Source organism: Acomys russatus, chromosome X, assembly GCF_903995435.1.
Source record: "Acomys russatus chromosome X, mAcoRus1.1, whole genome shotgun sequence".
In the NCBI taxonomy this organism is placed as follows: Eukaryota; Metazoa; Chordata; class Mammalia; order Rodentia; family Muridae; genus Acomys; species Acomys russatus.
In genome coordinates, this window is record NC_067169.1 from 86,827,408 (window position 1) to 86,846,169 (window position 18,762).

General features: G+C 40.8%; 1 protein-coding gene across 4 annotated transcripts in view; it reads right to left on the bottom strand.

The window, feature by feature from the left end:
* Window positions 1–2,442: 2,442 nt before the first annotated feature.
* The window catches only part of Amot (angiomotin), a 59,868-nt gene continuing 43,548 nt past the window's right edge, over window positions 2,443–18,762 (bottom strand). For 3 of the 4 annotated variants that reach the window (XM_051141047.1, XM_051141046.1, XM_051141049.1), the window contains 6 exons: window positions 17,696–17,845; window positions 15,942–16,132; window positions 8,753–8,875; window positions 7,861–8,093; window positions 5,980–6,846; window positions 2,443–5,651 (listed from right to left, as the gene is read on the bottom strand). In XM_051141047.1, the coding sequence (XP_050997004.1) occupies window positions 5,554–5,651; window positions 5,980–6,846; window positions 7,861–8,093; window positions 8,753–8,875; window positions 15,942–16,132; window positions 17,696–17,845 (1,662 nt within the window). In that variant the 3' untranslated portion in view covers window positions 2,443–5,553. The remainder of the gene's footprint in view (window positions 5,652–5,979; window positions 6,847–7,860; window positions 8,094–8,752; window positions 8,876–15,941; window positions 16,133–17,695; window positions 17,846–18,762) is intronic. The other variant, XM_051141048.1, reaches the window with a different exon arrangement.

Sequence of the window (18,762 nt, forward strand, 5' to 3'; positions counted from 1 at the left end):
AGGCTGGCCTCGAACTCACAGAGGTCTGCCTGCCTCTACCTCCCGAGTGCCACCACACCCGGCCTGAGGAGCTGATTTTCATCCATACAGTTTTCACTAACTCATCATAAATATGGAGGGAATCAGATTTATAGTTGTATAAATTCTGTATTCCTGATCAATCTCATTTGTAACATCAATAAAAATCAATTACATTGTAAATGTGTGTCACTTCAAAGTACTTATGGATCCCCTTCTTGCCCAGTTAGGTTTCTTTTTTAGAAATATTTACTATTATTATTATTTATTCACATTATATCATGATTGTCATTTCCTTGCTCTTATCTTCCTGTTCCCACTCTTCCTTCCTTTTCAGTTCTAAGTTCCCTCCCCTAGACCTTTGACAGGTGGGGTCCTCCTCCCCCATCATCTGACCACAGCCTATCAGGTATCATCTGGATAGCCTGCATCCTCTTCCTCTGTGTTCCCACAGGGCCTCTCTGCCAAGGGGCAGTGATCAAATTAAGAACACCAGAGTTCTTGTCAGAGGCAGTCTCCCATTTCCACCATCCCCATGTGGAGAATGTGCTGTCCATTGGCTACATCTGAACAGGGGGTCTAGGACCTCTGCTTGCAATGTCCTTTGTTGGTGCATCAGTTTGTGCATGCCCCCCTGGGTCCAGAACTTCCAGCCTTGATAGTGTCCTTGTGGAACTCCTGACAACTGCCTCCATAGCCCCCATCCCCCAATTCTTCCACACAATTAGAAACTCTTCACCCAGAGTCCAGCTGCATGTCCCAGTATGTCTCAATACCCCACCGGGAGTAATCTCTCAGAGGACATCTATGTTGTGCTAATATCCACTTCTAAGTGAGTATATACCAGGCCTGTCTTTCTGGGTGTGGGTTATATCACTCAGGATGATATTTTCTAGCTCCATCCATTTGCCTGCAAATTTCAAGATTTCCTTGTATTTAATAGCTGAGTAGTATTCCATTGTGTAAATGTACTACAGTTTCTTTATCCATTCTTTGGTTGAGGGACATGTAGATTATTTCCAGATTCTGGCTATTACAAATAAAGATGCTATGAACATAGTTGAGCAAATGTCCTTGTATTGTGGAACATATTTTGATTATATGCCCAGGAGTGGAATAGCTAGGCTTTTAAGTATCACTATTCCCAATTTTCTGAGAGAGTGCCAGATTGATTTCCAAAGTGGTTGTACAAGTTTGCACTCCCACCAGTAATGGAGGAGTTAGGTTTCTAAATCACTAGTAAACATGAGAGACAGAAAAGGTAGTATAAAAGTAGCCTTACCATTTTTAGTGAACATCCAACTTATGTGAGTTTTGCCCTTCATTTATTTTTATTTATTATTTAATTCATATGACTATAATGTGTTTTGATCAAATCCACTTCCACTCCTTGCCCTCCAATTTTTCGCATGCTTCCCCACCCCCTTTCCCTCCCAAATTCATGCCCTCTTGTTTAAATCCATTAGCTCTTCTTAGTGTTGTCAGTATGTGCATGGGTGTGATTTGCCACCCCGTCCCCACAACTAAAACTGATGAACTGGTATAACTACTACTGTTGCCAAAAAAGGAATCCCAAAGAGGGATGCTTCCAAAATGTTAACCCCAAAATTAATTTTCTGCTTTGTATGGGCATCATTTGACCCCTCAGAAACAGGAAACAAAAAGGTACAAAGCTTTTACTATAGCTTGCCTTTGTATATAGAAATAAGGCTGAGCATGTGGCCTGCTATATTGTCTGAAGATCTTTTAATCACATCCCATACTTTGAGCAAATGTAAATTATGCTGCTGGTGGAAGACAGTTTCACTGTGTATTGAATGGTAAGTAATTACTAACATTACACAAAGCTGGTAAACACCAAAGCATTTCCCACACAATGCTGCATTTTAAAACAGCTAACTTTATTGTCAGTGAAAAAATAGGCACAACGTGGATTTAACCTGCTTAATTTTATTTGATCTAGCTCTCTTGATTACAGAATAGAATCACAACCACTATGAGACCGCGTATATTAAACCAAAAGTAATTCTTCTCGAATCATCTGCCAACCCTATCTAGCCATTTGATTAAATACATGACATTGATCAAAAAGGTGGTCAGAAGGATTTGAAAGCTTCTTAGAATCCATCCTTGATACTGGAAAAAAGGGTACATGCTTCCAACCCTTGTCCTACTGTCAATGGGTGGCACTTGGAAGAATTTCTAAAGATTGTGGCAGGCAAAAATCTGTGACAACGAACCCACGGCGAATACCTCCCTTTGAAAATATTTTCTGTAAGAAGGAACACATTTTAAGTAACATATTCCATGTATGAATGAGCATTTAAGATAACAGATTGTATGGCTAACAGACACGAGCATTTGTTAAAGTTAGCACATATGTCTATACTTTAAGCTGCCACATTACTTAGATTCTTCATTTAAAAATAAAAAGTAGCTTGAAAATCAGTTTGTTAGACCCACTCAACAGTGCAAAAGTAAAAAGAGAACCTGACGGGTATCTTGGTATGTCTCCTGTCATAGATGATGGCAGATGTTTCAAGTTTCTACTGTCCCGTCACCCTGCAGTTCAAAAACAACACTGAAATTCAAACCTTCATTAAGACAACAGTCACAATACATGACTTTCAAAGGAAGTGAAGTTACTTCCTCAACAATGTTAATAGTGTTGTATCAAGTATAGTTCAATCAAATGAAATTTTGCTGGACATAGGACATTGGGGGTAACAAAAGATTTAAACGATCCTCATACACCACCAGACAGTAAAAGTCAAGACAACAAACTCTCTCTTCTTCTGTGGTGCCAGTAAAATGCATACATTGTACTGTAGATAGGAGGAAGACAAGGAATAGGTGCCAAATATTACATCCAATCAAGTGTGAAGAAGTGGTTAATTTGAGATTTATATATGAACTGAATTTTTCATCTGATGTATAGTAGAAATTTTCTCAAAAGGTGGAGTCTACATGATCCATACATGACTATACCAACATAGTCTTCTTCCATCTCTTTGATGTACAACATCCTTCTAGCAAATTGCTTCAGACTGAAAACTGAACAGCAGTGCCTCTAGTGTGGCAGGGCAGAGTGTTTCTGGGCAGTTCAAAACAGTACTTCAGCAAGGACTTCTTCTTTCCCCAAACACATGATTCTAAAGAGATGGTTGCCACAGTGAGGAATGTATTACATATGTCACTTTACAGAACGTGATTCTAATCATGGCTCTCAGAGTCAGCCCCAATTCTATCTCAGGATGTCATTATGAGAGGACAGGAAGTTTCTTTTACTTTCATTCATTTGCTTAGATAGAAAGTCGCTCTCCTGGTTTTTTCTGTCTGAGTCTTCTACTGTCTGAAGGTTTTTTCCTTTGCAACAAAAAAAAAATTGTGTGAATGAGCATTATTAACATGCCTGCCCTTTTACATTTTGGTTAGGCATTCACTCTGCATCCGAGGACCAATGTATTGGATGATTGCTTTGTTATTTAAAATGTGAAAAAGCACTAGTTAAAGTTGCGTTTCCTTCCATCATCTACACATACATACACGCAGAAACACATAGGCACACACACATATGTGCACACACACAAATCCTTTGGAAGATAATTAGTAACTACACAAGAATACAGGTAAATATATCACTCTTATTCTTACAGAGGAATACATAAAAAGACCCAAGACACCCAATTTTATAATGAAATATAGTTGGGTTGATTTCTTAGGGGTGCATTTCATGTAGCTCAATTATTAAATGGGATGAGGAAAAAAACCCAATTCCATACAAGGCACTCCAGCAAAGACAAGATAAGAATTCAGAAACCCAAACAATCTATCTCAACCAAGATTTTCATAAAGTAGGTATGCCCTAGACTACGAGGATGCCTTTTCTTCAAAATAGGCTCCTCTTTTTTACAATCATTTCCCAAAATGGGTATGTAATTGGCAAAGCAGATAGATGTGCTGTGTGACCTTGAAAAAGTCACTGAATTTTTCCAAGTCTCAGATTCCTCATCACTAAAATTAATGGTAGTGCTACATGGCTAGATAAAGTTCCTCCCCATCATTATATCCCAATGGCATAATATATATGTTACCCTTGTACCAATCTGATTTCTAACTTAACACATCGCTAAACTTCTACCCCTCTTATCTAATAGCCCCCTCCCCTTACCCTCCCTATACCCCTGAAGACTGATCTTAATGATACTATGTGCAGTTCTATCCCCTTAATGAAGGGCAGAGACAAAGAACAAGGACTTGTGGCAACCGACACCCTCTGTGTCCTTGAAGGCAGCCCTATGGCAAGGCCCCATGTTTGGTCCCGCCCATGTATACATTCCCAACTACTTCCCAAAGGGATTCTAAAATGGAGTCACTGACAGTGAGAAGAGGTAGTTGAGGAGATTGCTGCAATCAACCTCTCTCCTGACTGCAGCCTGGTACTTTGGGCTTCTTATGCTAGTTCCTTGGAGGTGCCAGTTGCATATGCCTTTGAAGGCACATGCTAAGGATTCTGGAAAGACACAAATGAAATATTTCAAAGTCTTTGCCAGAAATTCAACACATTCAACCTGTCAACAAAGATGTTTCCTCATTTTGCAAATTATTGGCAAACAAAGGCTGGTGAACCCAGCCGGTGAGTCTGTGTTGTGGAAGAAATAAAGGCTAAGTCAGTCAACTGGACTAATTTAAGGTGACTGAACAATGTTGATGACTATCTCATGCAGCCCTTCATCAAGACCTCTAACATCTAACCCCCTATGAGAGAGGAAGTCATGTCTCACTGTGCTCATTTCCCTTCCTACCATCTGAAAGCAATATATTAATTGTCCAAATGCATAAATTATTCCAGAGTATGTGTATATGTGTATGCATATATATGAATGTATGAACCTCCAGGAGGGAACTAAAAGAATCCTCTTCCAAAGCACCATTGAAATGGAGAGAAATACCATCAATATGAGGGGGCAGGGTAACTGGCAACTGGGAGAGAAACTTGGTTCCAGCACCCTTCTTCACTCCAATACACTCTACTTTTTCTCCAGCTTCCAAAGCTCCCAGGACACTTTCTTTTCTGGAGCCCAAAATAAGAGCTTTCTGGGGCTGTTGTCTAGGTAGTGACTAGACAAAGCAATACGTCCTTAAACTCTCCCTGAATCTTCCCTTCAGAACAACATGTTACAACCTGTCTTCCACACATACTGTGTTCCTCAGTGAAAAATAACCTCAAGTTGATGTGTATGAAAAACATCAATGGACATCACTACCTGTTCTAGTCCATGACTTGTATAAAGTCCAACAGTAAGCTTTAGAGTACATTCTGCTTAACCTATCTTTTCGAGTTACTCCCTAAGTATTCCAAAATAGACTGGAATCCCCATGATATTACTTAAGTACTACAAGAGTCCATTAAAAAGTCCCTTTAGAAAATCATCCCCCACCTCCCAACCCCATCTGCACCCCTGATTAAACGAACGAAAGGGAAAGATTATTAAAAGAACTCTTTCTGGTAACTCCAGCTCTGTCTGGTGCCGTTCAGATGAGATATTCCACCATCTCTGCATCAGGCTCTTGTCCCAGGATCTGACTGGGTGTTTTTCTTTCCAGAGTGCTGGAGTAGACAACAGGACCATCTATAAATGGGAAATGAGGGGTTAGAAAAGACTTAAACACAAAGAAAAATATAAAGTCCAACAAACAATATTAAGAGCCATCACAAAACTAATTTCTAAGTGTGACTTGCAACTAGGTGCATCCTTATCATTCCCTTTCCTGGGAAAATGGCCTCTGCTCATGACCATTATAGTTTTAGTGAATGAGAGAAGAAATTTCTAGAATCTCTTCATTTCTCGCCTCTGACCAATTCTCTTTAGATAATGAAATGTTCAACCCTCATCAACCAATACAAGAGATCTAACCCTGACAACTCAAAAGATACCTGCTACAGAAAATGGGGATTACCTGGCTTGTCTGGATTGCACATCAGATTTGGTGTGGACAAACGGCGTGGTCCAGAGCTGGTACCTGGACTTGCAAGACCCTCAGCCTGAACCAAAGCTGGAGTTGGAGTCGGAGCTGGAGTAAGAGCTGCAATCGGAGCTGGAGTTGATGCCTGAGTCGGAGTCGGAGCACAAGCCTGAGCCGTTGCTGGAGCCGGAATCGGAGCTGGAGCTGGAACCGGAGCCGAAGTAGCTGGAGCAACCTGAACAGCAGCGGCGGCAGCAGCAGCAGTAGCTGCAGTAGCAGCAGCAGCAGTAGCAGCAGCAGGAGTGGGAGAAACAGTAGCAGAAGTAAGAGATGCAGCAGCTGGAGTCTGAAAAGCAGCAGCTGGAGAGACGGCCGTGGCTGGAGAGACAGCAGCAGCTGGAGAGACAGCAGCGGCTGGAGAGATAGCAGCGGCTGGAGAAACAGCTGGAGAGACAGTAGCAGCTGGAGAGACAGCAGCAGCAAGAGCAGTGGCATTTGCTGGAGATGGGGCGGCAGCGGCAGCAGCAGCAGCAGCAGCAGCAGCTGGAGCAGCGACAGCAGCAACAGCGACTGGAGCAGCAGCTACCATGACGGTGGTGTTGGTGGCAGCAGTGGCAGTGTTGGTGGCAGCAGTTGCATTGATGGCAGCAGCAGGGGCAGCAGCAGCAACTGGAACAGCCACTGGAACAGAGATGGGAGTGACAGCTGCGGTCTTGGTCGATTCCGATCCTCGTTCAGTTTGGGTGCTGCAGTCTCGACTGCCTGTCTTCGAGTGAGCTGAGAGTAGGGGAGTAGACGGAGGCACAGGTGAAGGCGTGGATGGGACAGACTCAGCACGGTAGTCTCCACCCAGAAGGATGCCTACAGATGAAGCAAGGTACAAGAGAATAGTAGGCAATTCTTATTGGAGTTGAGAAAAAGAAAACATTCAAAGAAAAATGTTTGGTTTTGCCTCTAGTGAACCTCTGGGATCCTATATCTCCCACCACAGCTAAAAGTTGTTTTTGGACTTAGAGGACCCCTTGTCATCTTCACTATCCAATTTGCAACACAACATAGTAACCTGTAAGTGCCGTTGGTATCTTTCAGCTGTTCTCTCCATTGGTGATTGTGGAAGACCAATTTGTCAGAGTTCCTTTCTCTTCTGGTAATATTAATACCAGAGAGATGAAACTTGCTCAGGCGTATGGGGAATATGTGCGTACCAATGAAAGGCTTTTACTTGTGTAACTCACAGTACCAAACATGACTATGGCTTCCAGAACATTCCTCTAACTAAGGATCCTGCAAGGGTCAGAAAAGAGTTAAAAACAGATTTGAAATATATATTTGTTTGCTTCCTCAGGACCAAAACTGTGTCTCACGATCGATGGTACTCTGAGGCCTTAATTAGAGGGGATGAAATGGACAAGAATTGAAGAAAAAAGTACATTCTGTTCTCATAGCTGAACAGTTTGGTAACAAAATCTGACACCTGACACCATTAGCTTAAAGAGAACTTTTGGTCCTCTTTCCATCGGGGAGGAAGGAACACAGTGATGCTGTGATTTTGAAGTTTGCCTGTGATGAAGTCCATTTGGGTTCTGAACAAAGTTCCCACGTGGCCAAAGCCAAATACACTTTTTTTTTTTTTAGATAAAATTCACGTTAGCATCTTTCCTATCAGGAGTCTCATCTTTTCAGGCTTTGGTCTCAGTAAATGTTCTCACCATGGTACTTCAGAGCTCCTGCCTAGTTCCATCATGGGAAAAAGAGCCCAGATTCTCCTCTCTAGAACCGGTACTATTGTCACTTTCCTTGTTGTGCATCACATAGTCAGGACACTTTCTATGTCTGTCCATGTGTACTCCCCTCCTTTGCTTTCATTTTCCTTACCTAGGCTCCCCTTCCAGCTCTTGTCATCTCGCTTCTCCTCCATGATGGGTGTACCAGTCAAGGTAGAGGAGTGGGCAAGCAAGCCTGATCCAGCATTGGAAATGGACATCAGAGACTTTGCTGGCCGCATGGATGATAGCTGCTCGGTCTTGCTTGGCTCCTTTCTGGAACGCTGCTGCAGCACTTTGATCATGGCATCCTTTTCAATAATCTGGGCATGGAGGGTCTTAATCCTAGGAATCAAAGAGAAAGCACATAATGAAACTCCTCAGTTGCTACCTCTGAATTCTGATCTCACTGCCTAAATGGAGTTGCATTCCCATTATCCTTTCAATTAAGTGTTGTTCTAGTTAATTCTGAGTTGGAGGCAAGGGTCAGTGTGTTAGGACTTTAAAAAAAATAGCACAGTCTCTGTACTGCCAACTGGATGCAAGAGTATCTAAAAAACTTCTGCTGACACCCTAGAAGATCAAATATTGGCAAACAGAAAGGCTATATATGAAAGAAGTCGAATATATATGAAGCTCTGTTCATAGTAACAGTGAGTTTGTTGGGAACATGTAGTCTTCTACTAATAAGGAATGGCCTCCAGGTAATAATAAATAACACTGAATGTGTAAAAGCCATTGGGTGTCATATTCCTCAGATGTTTTGTTGACAAGTTGGCTATATTATAAAGTTGAGGTATAATTGCTATAAAGAATACTTCAGAGTAGCAGAACCTCAAAACTCAGAACTAGCAGGATACAAATGGAAAACAATGATAAATTTTGGAGGCCAACTGCACAATCAAGTTCATCACTTCTGAGTAAACATTCTCACCCCTCTTTACTGATCTAGCTAGTCTCAATACCAACTTCCCAAGCCCTCTGGGTCCACAGCCATATTTTACCTTCCTTCCATGTCCAAGCAACGCTTATTGGCCATCAGGATTTCTTCCTCTTCCTTCTGGATGCGGGCCTCTAAGGCTGTGTCATAGCTGGTGTTAGGTGAGTGGCTAATGACTGTTGTGTCTCTGCAGAAGAAAAAAGGCAATAATGAGGATAAGTAGGCAGGAAAATCAATCCATAATATCCTCTATTCTAAGTCAATGGAGGTCTTGCTAAAAAGTTCTCAAGTAAAATTGATCTCACTAGGAATGGCTGGTTTCTTGGTAACTTACTGGGAAAAGCTTTTGGCAAGTAAGATTTCGGGGTATAAGAGGCCCTGGCATGGACATGACTGCCAAAATCAGTGGGGGATTTAGTAAAATGTGTATACAATGGTGTTACAGAACTGGACAAACATGTCTCCTCAAACCTTCCAGCAGGCAGTCCCTTTCAACATTTTAGGTCACCAAAAGGTAGAGGACTCTGTACACTCCTAGCTTTACTCCCCTAACAGCCACAGAGTGGAAAGGTTAAATTTTGAGGGAAATCAAAGGACTGCTAAGTAGGTTTTGTGACAATTGAGTACTATTTATATATGAGGGCTAGAAACACACAACAAACACAGATACATAAACAGCTAAAATCAGTTATGGCACATGAACTAACAAAAAGGGCTTTGGCTCAGTGCTATTTGGTTCTTTATCTAATCTTCATCAGAACCATTCTATCACTGAATGCATGTGTTTAAACCAACTAAATGACTGTTCTCTTGCCAGCGATCCAGCTGTGCAAGGGATCATCCTGTTCCACCTGAAACTGTCTCGGGCCATTAACTCAAAGACTATAAACAAGGACAAAACATGTGTGCACAGGAGAGAATGGCAGAGACAAGAGGGGGAGGGGAAGAGGGACAAAGACAAGGAAATGGAGATGAAGACTAAGGGAAAGACATAGGTATTATGATTAAAGGAGACAGACATGGAATTATAAAGGTTTCACAGGAATTTAGGACGACAGGCTAAAGGACGAAGTGGCCCTGCTTCACTGTACTTCTTCCAGATCCCAGGCACATTTTCTGCAAGAAGCTAGATAGTTATAGTCTCTTAGCACTGAGACTGTGATGAGTACAGATTGGAGGTAATGCAATAACAAGAGAATGACAGGTAATGAATGCATTGACATTAAGATTACGGAAGTGTGGTAGGCCTCTGCAAAAACTGCTGCAGTCCCAGTGCCTATAGCTCATTTGCAAAGTTGAAACCATTCATTGGAATTGGTAAGAAGTGGAGGGATACAGTTGCTCCCATTACTTGCCAAATTTAAACTATGTTGATACCCCAACATTCTGTACTCCAGTGCACATAGCTGGATTGTCTGAGAGGAAACAGCACTGCATAGTTCTTGATATCAAGGCTCTTCCTATAGACATCCCCAGGATCAAGTTGCAGCTTCTACAAGTGCTTGGCCACTAGTCACCTTTCTGACCTCCCAAGAGTAAGTTACCTGCTTTATGCTTACTCTTATCCTTATGCAAAATGACAACTGAAATGATTATTTTCTTCCTCTTTTATGTAAGATAAAGTTATTTGTGTTAAAAACATATGCCATCAGACACAGTAAAAGTACTCAACACTGCTTTTTAATATTGAGAAGTACAAAGGTAGAAAGAGAACAACAAAAAAGCAGGTATGACTTTAAGGCATTCTACCCCTTGGTGTAATCCTGGAGGCCATTCCTGCTCTTACAGAGTGCCAAGGGAAACTGGATGCTTTAGAGCCAAGCCTCTTGAAAAGTGCGTGGTGTCTACAGACACTGCGGGCTTGAACGTACGGTTTGTCATTGGGGGAACTGGTACTGGCCTACTGCCACTTTCATTGCATAAAAGACCAGTTTGGGTACACAGAGGCCTGCCAGCTAATTGATATGGACACTGTGAACTCCTCAGGAATGGAGCCTGAAAATGTGGGGCACTTAGTGAATTCCTACAGGGCTGCCAAGACAGCCCTCAACATCAATCTCCCTTGTAGAAGACTAGGGCTATGAAGCCAATGGCTTTGCAAATGCAAGTTCATACAGCATTGGAAGGAACACGCTCTAAGGCCCTCTGGGACTGCCCTCAAGAATATCAGGAGATACTGGCTGCAGTCTGAACACAGCCTGCAAAGCCGCATGCCCCTAAACCTGATATCTCATCATCTCAAAACCTTAAATAAGCAGATTTTTGTCAGTATCCTCCACATCATCTCTTCTTTTCTCTGACAGCATAATCCCAACTATAGTACTCTTGAGATGGTCACTTCCTAATGAAAACACCTAGTGGCCATTTTGACTTCATCTTGACAAGTGTGGTGATTCATGCCTGTAATCCTAGCACTCAGGAAGCTGAGGCAGGAAGATCACAAGTTCAAGACCAGTTCTATATAGCAAGTTACAGGCCACTTAAGGTCACATAGTGAGACTCTGTCTTGAAAAGTCAAAAACAGCTTTTAAAATTTAATCAACATTAATTATGTTTCATCATTGCCTGTGGGTACTATCCTGCTGTGAATTTAATACATGAACTTTACCATAAGCAGAGCATCGTGGGAGGATAGAGAGAAGAAACACGTGGAAATGATTAGTCCCTGGGTGCAGGAAACTTTCAAGGGAACACAAAGGATGAACAATTAAGCACTATAGGATTGAGTTTGGACTTTAGCCCAACAGGCACTGAAAATTACCATAGCCTTTTTTGTGGGGAATGAAAGGACAGATGCCAAGCTCTATGACAATAGCACTATCTTCCTGAAACATGATGGATGGATCAGAAGAAAGAGGCACTTGAATGAAGAAGACCAGTTGGAAAGGTTATTGCAGTAATCCTTTCAAGCAATAATGAAAACACAAACCAGGCAAGGGAAATGGGGAAACAGGCTGAAGGAAGTAGATGTGATTGAACTCGGAGACCATGTCAATGTTAACATTAGGGAAATGAAAGAATGAGTGAGGACTGCACTTGTAGTTAAATCATAAGAACCCAAGGAAAGAATTTTTGGAAAGTGCTATGATGATTTTAGATTTCAGAGCTATTGGGATGAAGTTGTCTTGAGAACAGCGATATGACAAGATTCAACAAGGTCCTGGAGATTTTAAGTTTAACCTTAGAGATGCCAGAATTACTATGACAATATTTTTCTTATTGCAGAGAAGTGTGGTAGAGAACAAGGTAACTACAATACAGACTGGGAAGGAAGCAAAATATGGAAATTGAGAAAGGCCATTAAGGAAAGAACAAACAGCCCATGTGTGGTATGAGTCGTCCTCAGGCCCTCTGCTACATTACCTCCTTTTTTCTGGATTCATATTGTCCAAAACAAACCTGAAACATTCCAAGTACAGTTAATAACCCAATTCAGTAAATTGAACCTAATAGAATACACGGTTGATGGGTTGTTATCGTATTATCTCTTTTTCTGCTCTTCAAGCATAAATTCACCATTTATGAGCTCAAACTCAAAATCTGTATTGCCAAATCTGGTCTTCTGGCAGTGGACAAGAACTTCTTGGTAGGGAGTTCCATTCATCATGTTAAGCACCTAGATGCTCTAGAGGCCCAATAACTCAGAGTCTGAATGCTGCCAAGCGCCTAAGTAATAAGCCTCAACCAAGACTTTATTGAACAGCTAATGATCTCAAGTTCACCATCACTGAGCCACGCCTTCTCTAGGAGACAGTTAACCTGATAAAATGTTGATTTAAGTTCTGGATCTTGTGCCCTTTAGTATTGATCTATAGATGATATAATTCCTTTGTGCCTGAGAGTAGAATGGATGACAGCACCCCTCTTAAAGCATTTTAAGCATAAGTAATAAGTTTAAAGTTCTCACAAGAGTACTGTATGTTTTTAAGAAATAGAATACATTTTGTAGTAGCTTTTGGGCAAAAAATATTAAGTGCCAAGTACTATTTTATTGGTGGTGTTGTATAGCCTAGGCTGGCTTTGAACTCTCACCCTTCCTTCTTGTCCCTTTTGTGTACTGAGACAACAGGTCAGTGGCACCACACTAGCTCAAGTTCTAATTTTAAATAATATTAAATTACCTTAGTAGACAAGGCAAAAAAACCCCAAACAAACAAACATAAAACCCTTAAATGTATTTTTCTTTTCTCCTTCTTCTTTCTTCCTCTTAGTTGAATAGAATTTACCTATGCATACTACTGGTCAATTTCACTATCTACTCCTGGACACTTCTAGTCCCCTATTACTGCCTGAAACCAGTTTATCAACAGGTTTCCTTTGATAAAAGTTTTCTTAGAACCTAAGTACTAGAAAGCATAAAAACAGACCCAGTAGTATGCCTTCTAACCAAAGAAAATAAACGTTTTTACAGTTATGTTAACATTTCTATTTTATTATATCCAAAAGTCACAAATTAGAAATAACCCAAATATCATCAGTTGAATGTATAAACAATCTGTGATGCATCCATTCCATGGCACATTACACAGAAAAAAAAACGTGCAATTAGTACATGCATCAATTGGAATGGAACAAAATAATTATGCTGAACACAAGAAGTGTAAACACAATATAACTCCTTTTGTATTGATACTCTAGGAAAGAAGTTTGTAATTTTATGACATGAATCTGATGAGTCATTGCCCAGGAAGGAAAGCATCAAGTTTAAGAGACAGAGGTCATGTGAGAATGTCTCTTCTATTTTGATTTTGGTAGCTTCACTACTGTTGTATTCATTTTCCAATAATCATCAAATTGTCCACTTGAAGTGGTTAATTTTTATTTTAACTAAAAAAAATACTTTTTCATTTGTAACTACTATTGATGTCACACAGCAATACCTGTGTGATTTAGAATATTTTAAATTGAGATACTGACAGAAAACACAGACAACCAGCAGAATGTTAAAATGTAGTACTAATTAAATTTGAGGATATAAGTTACACATTTAGAAAAAAATATTTCTCTCTCCCAAATTTCCTTCCCTCCATCATTACTCCCTGTATTTCCCTTCTTTTCTTCCTTAATCACATTTTGAACTCTTCCCATCTCCAGTCAATATCCGAGACATTTAAAAATTGTATTGAGTGGGGGAAAAAAGCATTACTCTTTAAAAAGAGGTCAAAAGGCAGACTCTTCATCATGTCTGCATTTAGGTTGGCAGGTGGATGAGGGTAACAAATAGAGAAGGAATGTGAAGAGATTTTGGCAATATAGATAGAAAAGCCTATAGGTTAAGAAATAACGTTTTGGGGGATTTTACCCCCCTCCCCAATTTGTCATCTCATAAAGAATGAAGAAAAGGAAACAAATCTGTATATCAATGTGTAATATTATCTTTGGAAATATAGCATAAACCTTTAGTAAAAGGGTCTGGGGGAATCATCTAGCACAACTCGTCTATGTTACACAAATTTCAATATAATCTCTCTATCTCTCTTTCTCTCCTGTTGCCTGAATCAGTTACAAACAGTCAAGGTCTGAAATATTTGCCTCTGGGAAAAGGTGTTCCTCCTTGCTAGGCACACTGGGAACACGCTGGGCTTTATCATATTAAATGCTAAACATGCATTTTTGCTGAAAATCAATTATGTGAACACTTTCTACCTAGTGATACAAAGCAATACAACTGAAGTCATGTAATTGATAGAAGCCCACATATTTTGTACATAAATCTGTAAGGGGATTCTCTCAATACTTAGTGCTTTCATGAAAGGAGGGGAGGAATGGGCGATGTGTCTTCATATAAGGCCCCTCTAACTTTGCCCTGGAGTCCATTCTGTGCTCAGCACCAAGACACGGCCTTCAAACATTTTCTTGTGCCTTGTACGATCATGACCTATATCATTCATAGCTTCTGTGCAAAACTGACAGAATTACCCTGCCTAGCCCTGGCTCATCACAACTAGGTTTTCAGCACCAGCCTTTCACAAATAACTCTGAACAAGTGTTGCACTTCTTTGGGAGCCTGGAGGTAATCCGACACTAAATTCTGCTTCAAATCTGCCTCCTAGCCTTGTGACCAGCTTCTGACACAGCTGGAGTTTCTTTGGACCCTATTAGGACACTGGCCTTTACTAAGCATGCTTTGCTCTCTCGGGAAACAAAGCCAGGGAAACTTCAGCTCACGAAGACCTCAAGATTAACGCAAGGACAGCATCAGTCTACTAAAGGTGTAAGGTTATCTGGAGACAGGATGATCACATGGAGGATGGAAGAAGTCCTTCTGGAGAACCAGGAGCAGGTTTAGAATGGGTCAGTCCATCTCTTAAACACTAATCCATTTCACACACCAATCATTGCCCAATGTCTAGCAAGGGCTGAACTCTACTGATGTACCACATTTGGAAGAAGGTAAAATAACCAGTGCTGTTTCTAATAGCTTTCTGGATCGAAGCCTATTTGGGTGCAATATACTCTATTCTGTAATATACTAGAGTCTAGACCATCTTCAATACCCAAGACTACACCCAGGTTCTGTCCATTATCACCACAACCTAAGCCACTGCCTGATTGTAACTGAGTTGTTTCTTTCCCAGCTCCAAGTAAAGAACAGCAGCAACATCAAAAAATGAGGAAGAGTGGTTGTTTCCTCTGAAAGCTAATATTTGTTTTGTTATAATATACGAAGAAGGTGCCTAAGAAACAAGAAATAACATTCCTCTTGCCTTTTTCTCTCTGGTAGCAGATAGAATGACAGTACTTATATGTGATGAGCTCAGGAATACAGAGTGTGGCCTTCAAATATAGACCGTCTCAAAGGGCAGTGATAGATTCATACTCTGCACATGGCAAGGAAGAGCCACAAGGATCAAATAGCAGCAGCTACTCCTGAGTGACATTTACTTTCTGAGTGGAATTTCTCTAGTAGGCTTTTCACTTTGCTCCTGAGACTAAACAACATGTGTATGTGGCTGAAAGGATCTATAGCTAATAGGGAAAGAGGTGTCTAAATATGTCATCAAGCTCATCTGTAATGTTCCAGCTTGCTCCTAAAGCAAACTCAACTATGATTCCAGAAAGTCCATAGAGAAAAAAAATTGAAATCCTTAGACCTCTGTCCCCAAAGATATCCAGACGATGTATAATTGGAAGGAGGAAAATATATTTGAGGAAGAACTGGAAATGGGTTAAAGACTATCTCTGAATGAGTTACCATACCTGATTTCCCCATTCACATCTTTCCCCCAGTGGCCCTCCTACCAACTACTTACCGCTGTGCAGCCACAGTTGCAGCAGCATCCAGAGCAAAATGTCTCATCACATTCTCTTCCAAATACTTCTGTTCCCACTTTGTCATATCCGCTTCCAGGGCCAGAATTCTCTCTTCCTTTTCTCGGAGGAGCTCCATCAGTGCAGCGGCATTGTATTCAGGAGAACTGCTGGGCTGAGGATTGCCCTGGCGCTGTTAGGGAGATACCAAGTCTCCTCAATTTAGTGAAAGAACAACCGTAGTGCCCAAGTCCAGCCTGAAGATTTTTATATATCATTTATCTATCTATCTATCTATCTATCTATCTATCTATCTATCTATCTATCTATCTACTATCGCCTATCTGTCTATCTATATAGCTAATATTGCTAATGTTATAAGACAGGATTTCACTATGTAGCCTTGAATTCATGAATTCACTGGCACAGCCTCCCCTTCCAAATCCAATTTTAAGAGCTTCTATTCTATAAGAAAGATGCCCAAGCTTTTTTGTTTGTTTGTCTCTTTGCATAGTGGTGAAGATCAAATCTAGAGTTCATGCATATTAGGTAAGCACTCTCTTACTGATCCATATTGCCAGGCCTTAAACTACTTGAGTTTCCTTTTTCAGGGCTGTGAGCACTGCTGAAATGTTCTATCACCAAGCTGATCCTAACCTCAGCTCTTAGTTTAGACAATGGCTCAAAAGAAGAAAGAAGAATTTAGATCTCCATAGTACTACAAGGGAAATAGTGATTTTTACAATCTATGATTTGATCCCAAAACTGTCCCTAATTTATGAGATTGTTAGTGAGATGTGCAACAATTTGGAGGGGGAGGGTGTCTTGATTTTTTTGTACTTTAAACCCAATAAGTAGAATGGCCAGAAGATTTTTAAAGACCATTTCCAACTGCACATGGTATATACCTGCACAGACTGAGTTGTAAACCAGCCTGGACCACACAAGGCCCAATCTCAAAATAAAACAAAAGAGAAAACTGTCAGAGAGCCCACCAGTTTCAACTTAAATTTTGTGTGTGTGTGTGTGTGTGTGTGTGTGTGTGTATGTATGTATAAAAGAATCTATGTGGAGAGCTGTTTCACTTCACATAGGGTTTTTTGTTCTGGTTTATGTTAAAAATAAAAAGTATAATATACTATGATGAATTTTGCTGGGCTAGGAAGCAAAAGAAGTATGTAGGCTTTGTCTTTATACTGGCAAAGCCCTCTGCAGAAACATGGGGAGATGGTGAAAACGTAAAGATAAGAAAACATTTAAATGCTTTTAGAGTTTTTCCCGAACACCAAATTAAAAAAACAAAACAAAAAACAAAACAAAACAAAACAAAACAAAAAATAAAAACCACCCAGGAATAACAGCATCTCTTTTCTTGTTTGTATCATTCCATAACTGGTAGGTAAGACACGGGAAATAAATGAAAGGTATGAGGCCCAAGAAGTAAAGAAGTAAACAATATTTCCAAGGTTAAAGTACCCCACACAAGATTCATAAGTCCCTTCTCCAAAATTATATAAGCTGTGACAATTGCTGGAGAGAGGAAAATTCTTATTGGAAGTTGGGCAGGAATCTTCAGCGATTCAGCTTTCAGGGAGCTGCATTTGAGTCACCTATACTTCTCAAAGCCGCCCCTTGTCAATATTTCTGTAAGTAACCCTAATAAACTTACTGGTTCATTAAGATAGACTAGAGTAGAATCACTTATTTCACTGCTCTATATCATCTCTGCCCATCCCAGCTTGCCGCACAACAATACCTGCTGGATTCTGAGGGATTCCAGTTCCCTCTCCAAACGTGTCCGGAGTCGGTGGTCCAGCTGCTCACGTTTCTCACATGCTGCCTGGAGCTGTACTAGGGCCTGCTGCATCTTCTCCACTTTCTCCACATACACTTGCTTCTTTTTCAGCTGGAAATCCAGGGCGGGAGATTTGCAAATGGAAAGAAAATCAGTAACTAGGTCAGTTAGGACACTCCCAAATCCAGCCTTCTACTAAGATTTCTTCCTGCTTCAAGCAGGATGAACGGTGAAATAAGCCTTTGGGATGAGCTGCTGGTTGCCACGTATATCTCTTCCAAGTAATGTGGAGATAGAATCTTCTCTTGAATGCCTTCCTCCTACCTAATCTCTATGTCTTCCTCAAGGTTACTCTACTCCCCTTAAAACAATGCCTTAGCACACAAGAGAGTCAGTTTCCCACTTATGGCTGTCTTCATCTCTGTTCTTTTTTTTACTATAAACGAGAACATTTGGGGTAAAATGAATCATTTTAGCTTTCACAGTTGATAAATGCCAAAAGGGTGGGAGGGGAAAGGGAGAAATGTTCAATTTTGTGAAGAAGCCTACTACTTGAATTGCTTTTTACATTGAGTGTATGTGAGAGAGAGAGTGGGGGAGGGGAGAGGAGGGGGGGCCTCATCCACACATGTATGGTCACCTCCCACAATGGACATATAGAAGTCAGAAGACATCTTGTGGGACTTGCTTCCCTCCTTCCACCATTTGGTTTCCAGGAATCATGCTGAAGTTGTCAGGTTTGGTGGCAAGCCGTTTACCTATGGAGCCATCTCACCAGCCCACACCTCATTAAAATACTGTGTCCTTATCAGGACTGGGACTGCAGCAAGCAACTACTGAAGATATAGACCAGAAATGCCTTACTGAAAAATTTCCCTGGTTGTTATCCAAAATAACCTACATTGGCTTTCTTTGAAAACTTCTGTGTCTTAAATTGGTGATGGCAAATAATGGGTCAAATGCCTTTTGGTCTTCTCAGGACTAGAAGTGTCCCACTTGTTTCTTTATTAGAAAACGACAAATTATTT